The 17,443-nt window shown below is 52.2% G+C and overlaps 1 protein-coding gene across 8 annotated transcripts in view; it reads right to left on the bottom strand.

Moving 5' to 3' along the window:
• Positions 1 to 8,522, bottom strand: part of HIPK2 (homeodomain interacting protein kinase 2) — a 144,973-nt gene extending 136,451 nt beyond the window's left edge. For 4 of the 8 annotated variants that reach the window (XR_012044045.1, XM_072871775.1, XM_072871826.1 and 1 more), the window contains exon 1: positions 8,224 to 8,522. Coding sequence is in view for 6 of the 8 variants with exons in the window: in XM_072871775.1 (XP_072727876.1) it covers positions 8,224 to 8,242 (19 nt within the window). In the remaining 2 variants the exon portion in view is untranslated. Of the gene's footprint in view, positions 1 to 6,052; positions 6,073 to 8,223 lie in introns of those variants that run through there. The other 4 variants (XM_072871810.1, XM_072871835.1, XM_072871818.1 and 1 more) reach the window with 2 other exon arrangements.
• Positions 8,523 to 17,443: the final 8,921 nt, after the last annotated feature.

Genomic DNA, 17,443 nt, shown 5'->3' with positions numbered 1-17,443 from the left:
TTTCTCTTCCTGCCAGCCTTGGCTGTGACCACCTCAGCTCCTGTACTTGCCAGGGGTCACCTCCCTCTCTCCTGTTACAGTCACTTGCCCTCATCTTCCTTCCCCACCTGTCTCTCTCATCCTCTTCTCTCTTGTTCCTGACCTATTTCCTTACTTCTTCTCAACCTCCAGCTCACCCTTCCCTTCCCCGAACGAAATCCTGTCAAAAAATGTTTAAGGAAACCCACACATTGTGATTTCCTCTCCCCAAAGAGCCCAGCAGGTTTGTATAATCCACCCTCCCGTGTCTTCGCCTACATAAACTGCAAATCCTTTGGGGTGGGAGCTATCTACCCCTTCATGTCACTGTCATGCCTAGTGCAGTAAGGTCCTGCTTTTGTTTGGCACTGGTGCTACTATAGCAAATAAAACTGTTCTTAGGAATACCTCAAAAGCACTGAAGGAGAGTAAAAGAATAGGAGGTGCAAAAACAATGCCAAGTGTTTTGTGTTTCTTTTCAGCTTCTTTTCTATTTTGGGGGCAAGGTTCTGCTATTTTTTATGAAACAATTTCTTCTCTTCTGTGCTTTCTATTTGGGGCTGCGGAGTGGAAAACAAAGGTGATCTTGGTGAAGAAACAGAGATTGTGCTTTTTTTAAATTGGCAGGTGACACCAAGCAGGAAGGGACTGCAAAGTCAGGAGAATTAGATCAGAATTCAAAACAATCCTGACAAATTGAAAGGTATAGGATGAAATTCAAATGGGACACATACGAAAATCACATGCTTAGGGAGGAAAGGCTAGCTCCACACATACAGGATAGAAGATGGCTCACGAGGCATCAGATCTCTTGGACAGGATCTGGGAGCCACGGCAAATCACAAGCTACACACAGATGAACGATGTCAAGGTGCAAAAGTTAAACCAAACAGGAGCACTGCCTGTAAGAGACGTGAAAGAATACTTCTGCTCTACTTGGCCAGCACAGAACCCCAGGTAAAGCACTGTGCTCTAGCAGTGCCATTCAAGAGAGAGGTGGACTAGCCGAAGGGAACGCAGAGAAGCAGGAGGATGGTCGGAGCTGCAGAAAACAAGACACAGGAGAAAGCCGAAGGACGTGTTTGAGACAGGATCTAGCCTAAGGAACATAAAGCCAAGGAGAGACATGACAAAGAGGAAGGAATAGCTTTTCCACACCCACTGTCGATAGCACAAGGAATCACAGCAAGCAAAGCAGAGCGGAGTTACAGAGGAGGTAAAATCTTTTCAATGACAAAGATAGCTAAAGGCAGCGATGAGAGCCTGGGCAGGCTGTGGGCCCACCATACATGGGGAATACGCTGGACAAGCCTGTTAGGGAACATGCTGGACAAGCACACATTGCACATCCTGCACTGAAAAACTTTTTGAAGTCTTTCCTATGCCCACTTCCTATGAGTTCAATGATTTTGGTGAGAGTTAAGTTTCTCTGGCATTTCAGCATAGCCCATAGACCAAGATAAACCCCTGACAGCATTTAGAATTAGAGGAAATGTTAGCCTGCAGGGTACCGCTGTGTAACACCATTGCTCCAGGTCTTGCTAATGCCTTTAAGGATTAAAGGTTATAATGAACAGGGAAGACAGCTGCCCTTCTGAGTTTCCCAAGTATCTCTGGCAAATACCACTGCATTGCAGGGTGACTTTTCCCACTTTTCAGGGTAGGAGCTGTAAGGGATTGCTCTTACTTCATCCTTCCAGAGACAGACTGTCAGCACAGGCCCTGGAAGGTTAGCAGGACAGAGAATGAGGCATGAATAAACAGTGAGCTTCAGCTTCTCCAAGCAAATGTCCCATTCAGTGGAAAATGCTGAAGAAAACCAAGGGAGCAAACTATGCCATCCTTCATCCAGAATAAAACTCCGTCTCCTTCCAGAATGCGACGCAGATGGGCTAAGGCTCGCTGCATGGAGATGGTGCTTTCCCCACATAGCTCCCCGGGTTTCAGCGGCACTGTTGCTGATCTACACTATGATCCCCGAAATCAGAATCGAGCCCAGGAGCAGCTCGAGGGGCTCACATCTCGAGGACACTTGCCTCCCACTGGCTGTTTTGTACCCCCCTGCGAATAAGTGAAAGACTCTGTTCCTTGGCATCATTCTGTCAGTGGCTTGATCAGACAGCCACTCTTTATATAGTACCTTGAACATACACAGCACTGTATAAACACACTATTACAACTTATTATTACCTCCATTAAATAAATAAATTCTAATGGTACAGCTTTTTAATTCTTTTAGCCCTGACTCCGGACTCTCCGAGGTATTCTGAGATGTGGCGATGCCTTTGCCAGCCTATGGAGGATGGGGGCTGCTCCTCCGCTCACCTGCGTGGGGAAGTCTTAGAAGAATGATTTCTACCATCAAAATTACCCAACTCAGAAAGCTACCTGAATTCAAGAGTGGTCCCAAAATACATGTACTTGTGCTTTCCAGAGGAAGGACCTCAGTTGCTGATGTGGCCAAATGAGGGAGGATTCAGGTGCGCTCCGTGCTGTAAATGGGGGGAAGCAGTAACGTGCCTCTACTCTTCCCCCATGACAAACAGACAAATTGCTAAATGCCCTATCTGGAGTGAAATTATCACCTGGGTTTATTTTCAAAACAAAAGCTGAACTCTGTACTGCTAGGGGGAATAGTTTCAAAAGAGAAGGTCTCCTGTTAAACACCTAGGTCTGTACTAGGGCATGTAAATAGCTGAAGAAACAACCTTTCCTCTAAATAGCGTTTAATTCTCACTTCTTGTTATCCACCAGTTAACCTTCCAAAAGCAGGAAAAAGCCCTATAAATAATATTTCACATTCAGAGGGCAGAGATTTCCTAGTAAGGGTGAGGAAACAACCTCATTTTTATAAATGGACTGATTAAGCTATAGAGGCCATGAGTCAGAAAGGTGCTTCAGCGCGTGGCCAGCTTTAAAGACATAAACAATTCTAATGAAGTCAGCAGCACTGCCTGTGAGCTTAAATTTAGGCACAAACCTTAAAATATCTTCTTAAATTGGGATCAGAGAGGAAAAGGGCGGAACTTTCATAAACATCCAGTCTCAGCCTACTTGACCTCTACAGATACAGGCATGGGGACACTGTAATAGCTGTCAGCCCACCACTGAACGCCTTTGCAAACTCCCCTTCTCGGGAGCCTTGCCCAAAGGTACGCGCTATCCCAGTTGCCTCTACTGAAAGAAGCGGTTGAATCTGCCTCATGCCGGTGTCTCAGCGCAGTCTGAGCAGAAGGTGGCTGAACTTGCCCTTGACCTCGCCATCTGGCAGGACTGCTCTAACACCATCACCTGGGACCCACTTGGTGAGGCCCACAATCGGGACAGGGATTTACCTCCGCACCCAGGGTCACTAATCCTTCCATGATTTGACTTCCCAGCACTTTCCTCCTGACCACGTACTTGTACACACCATTGCTGCGATGTGGCCAAAACTGAGGCTTATTCGTTTAGCCATCCAAGTACGTTATCTGCCTCCAAATAAATGGTCTAACTTCCAGGGGTTGACAGGAGTTCAAAACCCTCACAGGCATCAAGGAGGTCTCTGGGCTGTCCCTCATCAGTTGAAGACCTACCACTGATCACGGTCCATAGCCAGCTCTTATCCAGCCTGGATGAAACCACAGCCAGTGGTTACAAAGCACCATGTGAAAGTGGGCGGCAACCACTGGGTAAATGGGGAAACCGAGGCATGGGAAAATGAAAATTACTTCATTTTCCAGGCCAGCTGAGGTGTCCAGATGAAGCCAACAGGGTTTTCCCCACCTGTTACAGCCGTGCAGAGGAACGCGCTACACAGAGCCCAAGGGCTGACAACTGTGGCGAGTAACTGTGCTTTCCTGTTTGTCCAAGCGCGTTGATTGCCTGCTTGCCCCGGCCCCTGATCCCGGCAGCACTCTTTCCACTTCCAAAAATAAAACAGCATTTTTCACCATTACATCTCAAACCCATTTAATCGCTAGACGTGGCAGCATGATAAGAACAATAATTATAACTGGAGGGGGCTTCCTGTTATCCTGGCTATAGCCATATCCTGAGCTAATAAAAACTTAGGCTTTTGGTCCCAGCATTGACTTAGCTTAAGTTCTGGTTATTAATTTGTAAACAGGAAGCGCCTCCGAGTTATCATCTCCCTGCACGAACTTTGGGGTAAAGACCTTTATTCCGCCTCACTGGTGCCGCCTCCCCGATGAGCAAGTTTTGTGTGCTTAAACGAGATTTGAGGATGCATTCAAAACCCAGCAGGGCTGGCCCGTTCCTGGCATTAAACGGGATCTGATCCGCGACGCGTCTGGGGTCAGAGTTTCAGGCTTCCCAGCCCCTTGTGTGACAAGGATGGCGTGCAGGCAGGTTCCTGCCTGCGCCGAGCTCCAGCAGCGGCACCGGTGGCGAGGTGCAATTTACAAATATTACTGAGATTAATTCCATAAGCCACCCACATAGAAAACTACCGACGCGGCTGCTAAAAATACAGCGCGAGTTGCAAGAAAGTTGTCAGGAATAAGTAAGAAGCAAAGCAAAGAGGAACAAAACCAAAACAGAAGTAATCACTGTTTGGAAAAGAAAGGTTAAAGCGTATAAACACCTCTTTTTACCCAATTCTGAAGGATGCCAGGTACGAGGCACCCAGGAAATCACTGGAGACACCCACCCAGGGCAGAAAGCTACCCACAGCCCAGGCACCGGTGATGTCTAGCAGTAATTCCTCTTAAAATGGGGTCTCCCCTGGTCCACAGAGCTTGGCTCTTGTTCTCTGCACAGGAGGAAATGTCTCACGACAAGCACACCGATGATGATTTTGCACAGCAAGGGCAACACTGCCTAGAGGAGCGTCTGAAGAACCAGATTCTCGCCTGCCTCAAGCCATTTGCCTCCTCTGAAGCTGACACAGCCGCCTCTGAGGAAGCCACATCTCTAGTGCCCAACGGGACGGCGACCATTAGTTTGCCCCAATTCTGGAGCAGAGGCCGTGTGGGATGACACCTGATGAGGCCCGCTTTGAAGCCCAGTACACTTCCCCATGTGGCTCACAACCAAAACTAAAATCCAGGTCAAACGCTGCATGGCGGTGTTACTTCTGTTTTATTTTACTTGCTAGGTTTTTATGTCCTTCATTTTACCACTCAGCTCTGCAACACTTGGAAAAAAATGAGTGAGAAAAACCCGGTAGAGGAGAAGATGACAGCAAAAACTCTGAAATCCTTAAAACGAATGGGAAAATTCTCCTTGCACAGCAGGGGTGGGGAGGAGGATTTCACACCAGATATTCAATTACTTATCATGCCTCACCTATTCATATCAGGTGAGGCACGGTTCTGCTTCCCAGAACCAGTATTTAAGCCAGCTGCTCAGCGCAGGCACACATCCCTCTCACCTCCACGTTGAGAACTGTGGGTGACTTTGTGCATGTGCTCTACGTTACCACTCGCTTAAATTTCTACTGGAACCATTTCATAAGGCCTCTGAGGTGTCACATTTCCTCCTGGGGCGCCTCTTCTGTCACAGAGCCTACGTTCTGAAATCTGTTCGGTAGAGACACTGTTTCACCTACCCTTGCCTGCCTTGCGGTGGTGGCGGTGGGCGTGCGTGTGTGCCACCCGAGACTGCTCCGTCAAGGCAGCAGCAGAGAAGCGACTGCCCGCCGCAGCGCAGATCCAACCCCTCGGCTCCTACGCTCTCCTCGGTGGCCTGACTGTACCTGATGCTCCAGAGGAGGGCTACAGACCAGACTGGTTATGCACATAACGTGAGGCTCGTAAGGGAGGATTGCAGCCCTTGCCTCCTTCCAGGAGGAAATCGCATCCCCTGCGATAAGTAAGTTTTTATCTATGCACTGCGATATTGCAGGGAATTCTAAGGACCGCTCATGGCAACTAGGAGGCGAAAAACATTCATTAACCCCTCCTCCGCCTCCCTCGAAGCCATCCAGCAGCAATTTAACCCGCAAACATACTGCAACACAAAACAAGATAAAACAATCCCTATCAGCCTTTACGCTATCCGCTGGCTCCTGCGAGTTGGGATATTCACCTACTTTAAGGCTTGAGGCGTGCTGCAGAGCCTGGCCGTGGACCCTTCTGCATCGGTTGCAGGGAATTTGTTTTTACGGGTTGCTTTTCAGGGCATTTTCTCCGTCCGCTCTCTTTTTCCAGTCAGGCAGAAGCACGGGCGCCGCTGAAGTTAGGATGCTCTAAGGAACCGCTAAACTTCCACCCCACGCTTCGGTGCGGCACCGCCGCCTCCTCCCCGGGAGGAAGCCGGCGCCCTGCCTGCGGCCGAGGCCTCCCCTCCCTTCCCTTCCCCTCCCCTGCCCGGCTCCGGGGAGGCGGCCGTGCCGGCGCTCGGCGGGCGCCCGCTGCGGCGCGCCGGGAAGGGGAGCGCGGCCGGGCTGACCGCAGGCCCCGCGCCTCACTCCGCCCCCGGCCGCTGCGGAGCCGCCGGGCGCCGCCGCCCGCCGCGGGGCCCCGCACCGCCGCCCGCCGGGGGGATGCGGCCCGGCGAGGAGCGAACTTCAGAGGAATCGCCGCATTACCCACCCTGCCAGCGGTGCCCGCTCGGGAGGGGATGGGCAGGCTCCGCGGCGGGCGGTGCGATGCCGGGCAGGCCTCACCGGCCCGCCGGTGGCCCGGGGCCGCGCCGGGGGGGGACAGGCCCGGCCCGGCGGGGGGCCGCGGGCAGGGGCCGGGCAGGTACGCGCCGGGGCCGCGAGCACCCGCCGCGCCCGGGGACGGGGGGCTGCGGCCGGGCGGCGGCGGCCTCCCCCTGCCCGCGGCAGTCCGTCGCGGCCGCCCGCTGCCGTTGGAGGCGCCGGGGGCGGCCCGGGCGCAGGGGGGGCTGCCCGGGCCCGGGGGCCGAGGCCGCTCGGCGGCGCGGCCGGCAGAGGGCGCTGCCGGCGGGGCGGCCCCGACCGGCACCCCGGGCCTGCCGCGGCCCCTCCGCCGGCACCGGCCCGCCGCCGCGCAGGGCCCCGCCGCCGCGCAGGGCCCCGCCGCTGCCGCCACCGCCGCCGCGTCCCCTCCGCGCCCCCCGGCGGCGCCGCCGTCCCCGGGCTCCGGCAGCCCGGTGCCCGGCAGCGGCGAGGGCGGGGAGGGACGGCCGTCCTCCCTCCGCTGCCGAAAACGCTCCTCTTTGTCTGCCTGCCTCTCGCGGGGTCCAAACTCCGCACCGGCGGTGAGCCCGGGGCTGCCCAGAAATAACCCGGCGGGCCGGTAACTTTACACCTTCCGCCGAGCGCCCTCCTCTCGGGCGCTGCAGCCCCGGCTCGATTTTCTCCTCAGATAAGTTTTACCGGCTTCGCCATAGGGAGAAAAGTACCGTGTCCCCGTGTGTCCCCCCCCCGCCGGGCGCCCGGGTCTCCGTCGCCACGGACCGACCGGTCCCCGGGCGGGATAAAGCGCCCGCCGGGTGGATGTCCCTCCGCTTTATGTAACGCTCCCCGGTCAGCGCCGAGCCGGGAGGGGTGACGGGGGAGGATAAATGCATGGCGAGGGAATTTAAATTAACCCTGATACATTTTAATTTTTTTTTTTAAACAGCCACCCTAAAATACGTACCGATCGTACACACACACACACCCCCCCCATATTTTTTTTCCTTTTTTTTTTTTTTCAAACCGAAAAAACTAAGTTGAGGCACTTGGGCTTCTCGCCGCAGCCCGGGCTGGGCTGAAGGAGAAGCCGGAGGAGCTGACAGGCGGCTGCCGGCAGCCCCGTCCCTCGCCGCCGCTGCCCGCGGGGTCTCCGCGCCCCGGAGGAAAGCCCCGGCGGGGGGAACTCTTGGAAAATCGGCGAAAGGAGCGGGGTGGCCGGTCCTGGAAATGGAAACTGCAGCGAGGGGCAGGCAGGCAGGCAGGCACACACACACACACGGAGGCGCAGGGCAAGCTCCGTCCACCTCATTGTTCTGCTCGGCACCGGCACGGACTTCACCCACCGCCCCCCGCCGGGGCCCGAGCGCCCGGGACCGCGGGGCCGGGGAGGGCTGGGGGGGGCAGAGCCGGGCGGCGACCCGCGCCTCGCCCCGCTCCCCGCCGGGCGCCGGGCAGGGCGGGGGTGCCCCGCCGCCGCCGCCGCCAGCCTCCCCGCAACAACGCCGGGGGGACGGCGAGCCGCGGGCGGCCGGGGACCCCCGGTCGTCCCCCCCACCCCCGCGGCGGGGCGAGGGGTGCCGGCAGGGCCGGCCGGGCCGTGCCGGGCCGGGGCTTACCTTCGTACATGGGGGCCATCGGTGCAAGGACGCCTGTTATTCATGGCAACGCCGCCACGAACGACGCGAGATCGCAGCCCCCCAAACTCAACACACATCTGCCATCTTGAGCGGGTGTCTCTCGGCGGAGGCTAAGCTGCCGCCTGCCTTCTGCATCGCTGCCCGCCTCAGCGCGGGGGGAGCCGGGCACATCCAGCCCCGCTGCCGGCCCTCCGACGCGGCCGGGGCGGGCGGGCGAGCGGGCGGGGGGCGGCGGCGGCGCCGGGCCGGGCCGGGCCGGGCCGGGGCCGGGGCGAGGCGCGGGGCCGGGCAGGGGCGGCGGGCGGCGGGGCCCCCCCGGCTCGGGACGGCCGCGCTGGGGAGGGAGGGAGGGAGGGAGGGAGGGAAGGAGAGAGGGAGGGAGGAAAGGAGGGAGGGAGGGAGGGAGGGAGGGAAGGAGGGGGGCTGGCGCGGTGCCCCCGCTCTCAGCGCGGCATGGCTGCGTGTGCCGGGGCGCCTGCAAAAGTTGCACTGGGGGTGAGAGAAAGGGAGAGAGAGACGGAGGGAGAGAGAGGGAGACGGAGACCGAGACGGAGAGGAGGGAAAAAAAAAAGGGAAAAAAAAAAAAAAGGCGAAGGGAGTTTGCAAATAATCAAGCGCCGATGGCACTGATCGCGGCTTCCCAGAAGGAGAGGGAGCGAGCGAGAGAAACCCTCTGCTGAGATTATGTGGGATCTTGTTTAACAACACATTTCAATCAGGAGAAAAAAGGAACAGTCAACAGAAGTTGGTGAAACACTTCTGTCTTCCCCCCCCCTCTCTTTATAGAAAAGAGAGGAAAGAAAAAAATAAAAAAGGCAGCTGATTGAAGCTTTGCAATTCACTGGCTGTGGGGATCATATAATTTGAGCTCATGTTTTACAATAGCATGGAAAATTCCTACCTCTCCCCCTCTCCCCAAATAAATCTTCTATTCTCTCAAGGCATTTCACAATCTGGTTCACTGACAAAAGTTCCAATTTATCCTTTTTTTTCATTTTGCTTGCTTGCAGTGTAAATATTTAGCGGATGCATTTAAAATAAACATAAGTTGTTGCTTTTAGGATTCGGGTTGTGTTTTTGTTTTTTTTTTAAAAAGGAACCACATCAAAGAAGTGTTTACTTACTGAGATTGACAGCCACTACTCCCCCCCCCATTTTTATTTTAAAAGATCCATCTCTCTGGTTGAGCTCTTGCTATAGTAACACCAACCCGACCAGTATCATTTTTGTCGGTGCGTAGAGGAAAGCTGTAGGCGAAGCCACGTTATCCGGAGCCCCCTTTGCTGGACAGGGGCTTTACAAAGGAAGGTCAGTCACCAGGTACCCATTGCACAGGCAAGGAAGCTGAGACTCATGCAAAGCCTCTGGCAAAGGTGGAAACGAAACCTCGGGCTGTGATCCTGCATTAACTCCTGTCTGGATCTGCCCGCCTGGAGCTCCTTACCGGCGAGCAGTCTGGGACCAGCCGGGTGAAGACGTACTCTCTTCACGCTTGCTGTTACAGCTGGTCCCCAAAAATGCTGCCTCTTGCTGCTGCTGGTGCCAGCCCAGACCTCTCCCACCGCAGGATTCGCAGCAGGGCTCGACACCTGGCTGCTCCTGTTGATGTCTTGAGGAGGAGGCAAGAAGTAACTTTTATTTGGAGATTTCAGTGAGAGCCAAGCGCTCCTGCCAGCCTGGCCCCTAGTCTCAGAGGATGCCTACGCTGGCAGATAAGAGCGGGCCAGGGAGCAACCCGTGTTGACCGGCTGATGGAGCAGGGTGGCCGTGTCCGCACTGTGGAGGATGCGATCCCCAGGCTCCTGTGGGCCCCCTTGTTTGCAAGGTATCTTCAGTGTTTTGCACGATTTTTTTCCCCACTGAAAAATGCCTGAAATAACAGGAGGGCTGTCTCACCGCCCATTAGCATTCTGTTTACAACATGAAGCTGAGGATACGTGTGAAATGTGTTGGGGAGTGGCGTGCAGGGCAGGTGGAGGTGGTTGAGGGTGCAGTCGGCTGGACAGCACTGGAGGACTGTGTACAGCAGAGGGAGCAAAACCTGCTGCCGTCTCATCCCTGCTTCATTTTGAGAGCGATCCCAAGACCAACCACCACCAGATCTTGGAAAGAAATGAAGCTGCCTCCATCTGGACCACTGGGCAAGTCCAGGCCAGAGCTGGAGGGCAAGCAGCGTGGACAGCAGTGGGCACAGTATTTGAACCTGCTTCTTGCCCCTCTTTTATTTAGCCATGGCGAGCCTCAGGGTTCAGCTCTAGGCACTGAGTCGATAACCTCGCATTTTCCTGAAACACATTTCTGGTCATTGTAATTCTGCGCTGCTCTCTTCCTTTGTGATGGAGGACATCATCTGCTTTCTGAGGCTACTGATGCATCTGATCCCGGCCTGCCTCCCTGCCCTTGATCAGGGCGGCAGCCACGGAGGAGACGTGGAGAAGTATCAGAGAAGAGCAGAGGACAAAACCAGAGGAGAGGAGCAGGCTGCTAAAGGAACCGGCTTCGCTTCTTGTCATTGCCTTTTGCTGCAGCGTGGCTCCAGGTTAGCCACATCACCCTAGCTCTCCGTGGCTGTGGAATGGGGGCAGGGGTACCAGCCTCTGCTGCGTGAGACTGCACTGATGGCTTCTTCTCCCTCTCTGTTTCCCCCTGAGCTATCCCAAAGCCCTTGGGCCTGCGTTAACTCCATGTCCATCAAAGCCAGCATGATGCAGGAGCTTCAAACGTAAACAAAACTCACTCCTCGCCCCTTTTGCCAGAAGAAAAGAGGAAGGGGTCAGCAGAGGGGTCTGCAGGACTCACTGTGTGTGGCCTGGGCATGGAAGTGGTCCCTCCTGGCCCTGTGGCCGGCGGGTGGAGCACAGAGGGGGATGCGGGAGCAGCCAAACCTGTGCATGACATACTTATGCAAATGCTAAGGCTTCCTGGCTTCAAAACATAGGTTATTCTGCCTCTTTTAGGGGCAAGGTGCTGAACTTGATGGACTACTTGGCTGGCCCAGACTGACAATTCCTGATTGCCCTTCAGGTTCAGTAACACCAAGGACATTACAGATTCTCATCTGCTGATAATGCATCCAAAGATAGGAAAACTAATGGGGATATTTTCACCAACTAGGACCGTTCTGGTCTTACATATTTTTAAATGTTGCTGCCAGATGAGGTCACAGCACATTTGGTAAACAAAAACCAGCTCCAACAGGTCCTGACCTTGGCCCAGATCAGCTGCTAAAACGCGGTGCATGGAGGAAGCTCCTGGTGCGTGGACATGCAGAGGGAGCAGGGGTTCGCCTTCCCTCTTGGCTCACACAGGATCCTCCCCATGAGAGTCTCCTTCGGAGGGGACTTGGGGCATGTGGTTTGGAGCCGGGGGGTACACCCCTTGCTGCGCTTTCCCACTGCTGTGAACAGACAGGGATGCACTCCCTAGCTCTGAGCCTCCAACCTTCTTTCCATTCTCCCCAAAACTGAGCATCTGTGCAAGGATGCTACCTTGGTCATCTAGGTCCCCAGGCTAGGGCCAAAAGCCATGGTGTGAACGTACCCGTCGGGAGCCAGGCGCCAGCAGCATGGCCACAGCAGCACGGGAGCAAAGCCATTCTGCGGGAGAGATCGTGGTCCGCTCTCTGTGTGCCTGAGACCGCAGGATAAGTCACTAAAATTTTTAATCCAGGGAGACTTTCCCACCCCAACAGACTACTTCTTCTCTTTGGCCCCTTCACTCAAGAGAGGATGGCAAGCCAGAGCTGGAGAAGCACATATTAATATCTCATCTTACGACTTTTCATTTCTCCATTTGCATGTTTGGGTCTACCATGAACACACCCGTAGTCTGGGTGCAAGTACACGGCATGCTCAGCCTTGTCAGGGAGCGTTGTGTACCACCGAGGCAGCAGCATCCTCAGCCACGTCCACCGTGGCTGCTGGGCGGTGGTGGCAGAGACTGAGCCAGGGAAAGGAGGGGTGGCCTTTTTACCGCTCTGGGCTGGCACTCGGGGGGGCTTGTTTCCATTTCTGCCCCACATACGCAAATCTTGGTGGTCTTGGGCACGTCACTCGCTTCTCCAGAAAGGCACACGGTGTTTGACTGGTGTGTCTCAGGGGGCTGCTGGTAACAACCCGAGCCTATACTCAATTGCAGTGGGAGCAGCAGGAGTTACAGTTTCTTGCTGGAAATGGTGAGAGTTTGGGGTTCTTTTTCTTTTTTCTTTTTTTTTTTAAAGTTAATAGGGATTTTGGAGGTCAAGGTGCAAGAAGGGAGGCAGGCGAGTTTTAAAACATAGTTGTTGGGCACCGTTCCCATTTTAGCGAGATTGCGTGAATGGACACGAGGTGCCCTTTGGTCTCTCAGAGCCAGAAATCCTACAATGGCATCACCTCCTCTCCTCTGCTGCCTCTGCCAAGAGCACGCCAGCGGCAATGCCAGAGGTGCCTGCTACTGAGGTGCAATTTCTTCCTCCTTCTCCCAAAGAAAGGTGAGGGAGTTTGTGGCTTCCAGCTTTCTCAGCTCATTGTCCATCCACTGCATTTTCTTCTTCAGAAAGATTGAGCCTAAAATATGTACTAATAAAAGACTGTAAGGTACATTAAAAAAAAAAACCCACCACCACCAAAAAAAAAAAAAACCAGAAAAGAAAGGCTGTAAGCACACAGGGTGAGCATGTCCCCTTCAGTGACAACCTTTAATACCTGTTTGCCGTCACAGAGGAGCTGGAAGGAAGCATGTTGTTAACAAGAATCAGGCCCCAAATCTTTAGCATTAAGCAAAGCAAAATATTTTTGTAAATGCCAGGGGAAGGTTTCCCAGTGAAATACACACAGATGTTTTCTTTTTAAATGTAAATCAGTGCAGGAATGGACAGTTTAATTAAAAGCAAAATTATTAGGTAAGTGCTGAGGGAATCTACTTTATTTGCTGGGTACACTCACATATTTTTACTGGTGAGTCAATTGCAATTTTTAATTTCTTTCCTCCTAATACAATCAGCTCAGAGACTAGCCACTGTGATGTGGAATATTTGGGGGAGGATTTTTCCATGGATAGCAGGAATGTCTGCTCTGTGTGCAAGTTGTGGGTGCCCAGGCAGCCTGCTATGGTACGTCCATTCCCAGCCTTACATCTCTGCTAATTGTTAGCAAACACTTGCTATAGGCTGCCTTCGTGGCATCACCTGGAGAAAATCCTGTCCCTTGTGACTGGGATTTTGGGTTGCTGCTGGCGACTGAAACACTTGGGCTTACTGCTGGCTGGGATGCTAAAGGACAGGGGCTACAGTGTTAACTGACTTTACACCCTGCTGCTGCTCTGTTGCTAGACTCAGCTCCCTTCAGTACCACCCATCCCTCCACATGCAACCCTTTTCGCAGAAAGATGTTTTGCAGAAGCCCCCCTGCCCCTTCCCTGCAGCCCACGCCTCCCTTTTCAGCATGACAAACAATACAGACTGACTCCTCAGCATGTCAGAAAACAGTCAGCATACTGGACTGGGACCATGACTGCTTATTTTTTAATGTTCTGAGTAAAGGCCCTTATCTTTGAACGCGTATGGAAAATACGCTGCACACTTGAGTGGGGCTGGGGACCAATGGCCCTGTCACAGCTAAAGTTCAAAATAAGACCACAAAAACCTCCAGCAAAATTATCCCGTGCACCAGCGAGTGGGACAGTATAAGAACAGAGATATTTTTACTCAGTCTGAACATCAGTGGCATCCTCAGGGCAGCTCATGTGATGCAAATGCCTCTTTCAGGGGGTAACAATTGGATTTATGGTGCAGACATACAGAGGGATGAGACTTAATTCCCACTATGAAACCAGATGATGCTGATAAAGCCTCAGTGGCTTCAATAGATGTACCCCGATATAGACAGCAATGTGGCAATGAGAAACAGGACAGATGTTGGTAAAACGCTTTAGGTACCACGGATGGAAGAAAGGTGCGATGAAAATGCAGGGCCTGATTAGTGCCCCAGGGAAGGCAGAGATGTGGGTCACCTCACCCATGCCTTCCACCCATCTGATCACATTTCTGAAGTTTGCTTCCCCATCAGGAGTATCGCTGAAATAAATGCCCTAAAAACGATGTGGCCTCTCCGTTTGAGGGGTTAAACACAATTTCCCATCATCGAGCTTTTACAGTTGGCTCAGGTACTGTTGCCAGGATCTTGGATCCTTTTCTTCTTATTATTAAAAAAGAAACTTTGAAATATAAAAAAAAGTGCTTATCAGATAATGAAATTCTAGCTGTGGTCAAGTCTTTCAAACAACCAGGGCCATGATTTAATTGGAAGTAATTATAGTCTTTTCTGAAGTATAATTTTTAGGGTATTTTTTCCCCTGACATTTGCAGTGTGGAAATTAAAAATAAAACGATGTCAGAATCACGAGATTTCAATCTGTCTTCAAACAATAATGTGGGCTAGTGTCAGAGGTTTGTCCTTGGCTGGAAGGAGGAAGAATTCACTGAAGAAAATCCTCCTGGTGAAAATCGCCAACAGCACCTAGTCGTGCATTTTCTGTGCTCAGAAATTCCTGAGAGAGTCCTGCTTCCCAGAGCTCGCTAGAAACCCTCCTACCGCTGCTGCAGTGGGAAAGGGCACATCAGTACCTAGCTCCTGAGAGCACCGCATTTGTGATGCAGGCTTTGTTAATTATTCCACCGGTAAGGCTGAATTAAGAGACACACTTAGAGCAAGGAAAAAAAAAATTATACACAACAAAGATTAACTGTAGTCCTTATATCCTGCTGAAAACAACCCAGGGTGTAAGAAAGTTATTTCCATTCCCCCCCCCCCAATATTTTCCCAATTTTGAAAGAAGAAATTTTCAAATGATCCTCTTCTAAATTTTGCCCTGATTTCACTTTGTAATTCCTCAGCTTCCTTTGGTGAAACCACCAGTGCATCCCCTAAACTCCAGCTCCCACACTCTGTCTTACCCAAAGTGCCATTCCCAAGGGAGGGACGGTCTCCGCCAGCATAAACTCAACCTTTTTGGTGGCCAGTGGCGTCAGCAGGGCCCCGTGGGCAGATCCTCAGCTGCTACCAGCCAGCGCAGCTCTACTGGTACCAGTGATGCTGTAATGCCCACGGACAGATGTGCATCTCTAAATACAGCCACTTGGAAGGACAATTTGGCCCAGCCTTTTAAAACAGCTTTTCCAGACGCCGAATCATTTCCATAGGGATGCGTGTGCGCACACGAGGAACCATCTTGCACTCCAAACCCTGTGCTTCTGGATCTGAAATTTTAGATTTAACGCCCATTTTAAATCCATTCCTGAACACCAGTCAAAGGGTAAGGAGGAAACTATTTCAGATTAAAAGGGCAACACATATGAAAAAAAAGTCACATATGGGCAGGCTGTGATTATAGTGCTGTGTAAAGTGCTGTGGAGGATTGTGTGAGGGATGCTCTGTTCTGCAAAGCATGTTGTCTTTTTGATGAGGCATTAGGTAAGGTCCCCTATCATTATAGACTCTATGGAGTTATTCACTGGCTGAGTTACAAGCCAAATTCCCACTGGGCAATGCCTGCCTGACCCACACACGTACCCCACCTCGCCACTCAGCTTTGTTTATCCCATTCTCCGCTCTCCGTCTTAAAAAGACCCATTGCATGGCCTCACCAGTGCAGAACAGCTATGTTTGATCTCAGACACGGCTTGGCTTCAACAGCAAGGGAAGGGACTTCCCTCTACCCTTTGGCCTCTGAAACAGCCTTTTCAAAGAAAGGTATCAGGACAATAATGTTAACTATTTTATTGTACTGGAAATTATGATAAGGGAAAAAAATTTATACAGACTGAGGTAAAATTTTGGTCAGGCCTTATAAGACAAACTCAGTGACTTTAAAGTAATAAAACTTTATGTGGCGCTTTGCCAAAGCTGATATTCCATGCTTCAGGGATAAGTACGGATGTGCTGACAGGAACCTTGTGGCTTCCAACCCATACGATGCGGAGAGCCTTGTGGCATTTTCTGGAAAGCAACTGCTTTTTCTAAGTTAAACATTCTTATCCCCCTTCCCCAAATGGCCAGAAGACTAGCAGTGTTTCTAAGACAAGCATGCATGTTTACTTCCATGATTTTCATGCTGTCAACAGAAAATACTTGAAGTTGCAGGCAAAGTTTCCAAGAAAGCAGAGATGGAGATTTTATTTGCTTAGATTAAATTTCCCAGTACCTTCCAGCAGTCCTTTTCCTGCCTTTGCAGGGCTCCCTCGCTCATTCAGGAGCCTGGAGATCTGAGGCTGTGACTTGACCACCGATCTGCTCAGGGACTTTGTACATATAGGTACTGTGGGCCAAGGAGTACATTTGGTCACGCAGTGCCTGCCACGACACAGCCCTGAGCTTGACGGGAGCCTCTTGGCCAGTGACTGGAAACCCTTGTAATATTTGCACTTATTTGACTATTTAATGGAGGTCATCTCCTTTTCCAGCCCAGATCTCTGTAAGAGCCAAACCTGGCCATGATGTCCATCACTGTTAATGCTGTACCAATATTAATAGCTAAGCTGTCGGTGATGGGTTCACACACCAGTGTCGTGCCCTGCTGGTTAGCCGCAGCCTGTGACTATGGCTTTAAAAATTGTGCTGATGAGGTCTTGTCTTGAGACCCTGATGCCCACCCACTTCCATGCTGAGAGAGCCAAATAAATATTTACTACTTCTCATAATAACACCCAGCCACACTCATCCTTACCGCTGCAGAGTAGTTCATCTAATTGAAATAAGAATATAAGTAAACTGTTTGTCAAGGCAGTTTATTAGGAAAAGCATTGCTGTGTCAGGAGCTCCCTCACTGTGAGAGATGCTGTGTTGTCTCTCTTAATATTTAATGCCATTTTAATAATATTTCCCAGTTAGGGGCACAGGCTGATGCTACAGACTAAAGGCCAAGCCTGCCAAAGTGGGGAGGAAGGAAAACTCATGGACTGAGGTCAGCTCAACTCCATTGACTTACCCACTTGGAGGCTGGGCAAAGAGCAATCCTGCTCTCCTTCCGAGGGACTCAGCCACTCCTGGGCCCTCCTCTTGGCAGCTTTATCTCAGATTTGTGGATATGGCCTTTCCTCACTCAGAAGGACACTTCAAACATTTGGGGCCACATCCTGAGGTGGTGGAGATGAGAAACCCACACTTTTCCTTTGGCAAACCCTTTTCTCATTGCGATGCCGCTCCAGTTGGGCTCATTAATT

This window comes from Ciconia boyciana, chromosome 1, assembly GCF_034638445.1.
Source record: "Ciconia boyciana chromosome 1, ASM3463844v1, whole genome shotgun sequence".
In the NCBI taxonomy this organism is placed as follows: Eukaryota; Metazoa; Chordata; class Aves; order Ciconiiformes; family Ciconiidae; genus Ciconia; species Ciconia boyciana.
Note: the sequence above shows the minus strand (reverse complement) of the source record. Positions and strands in the feature narration are given on the sequence as shown.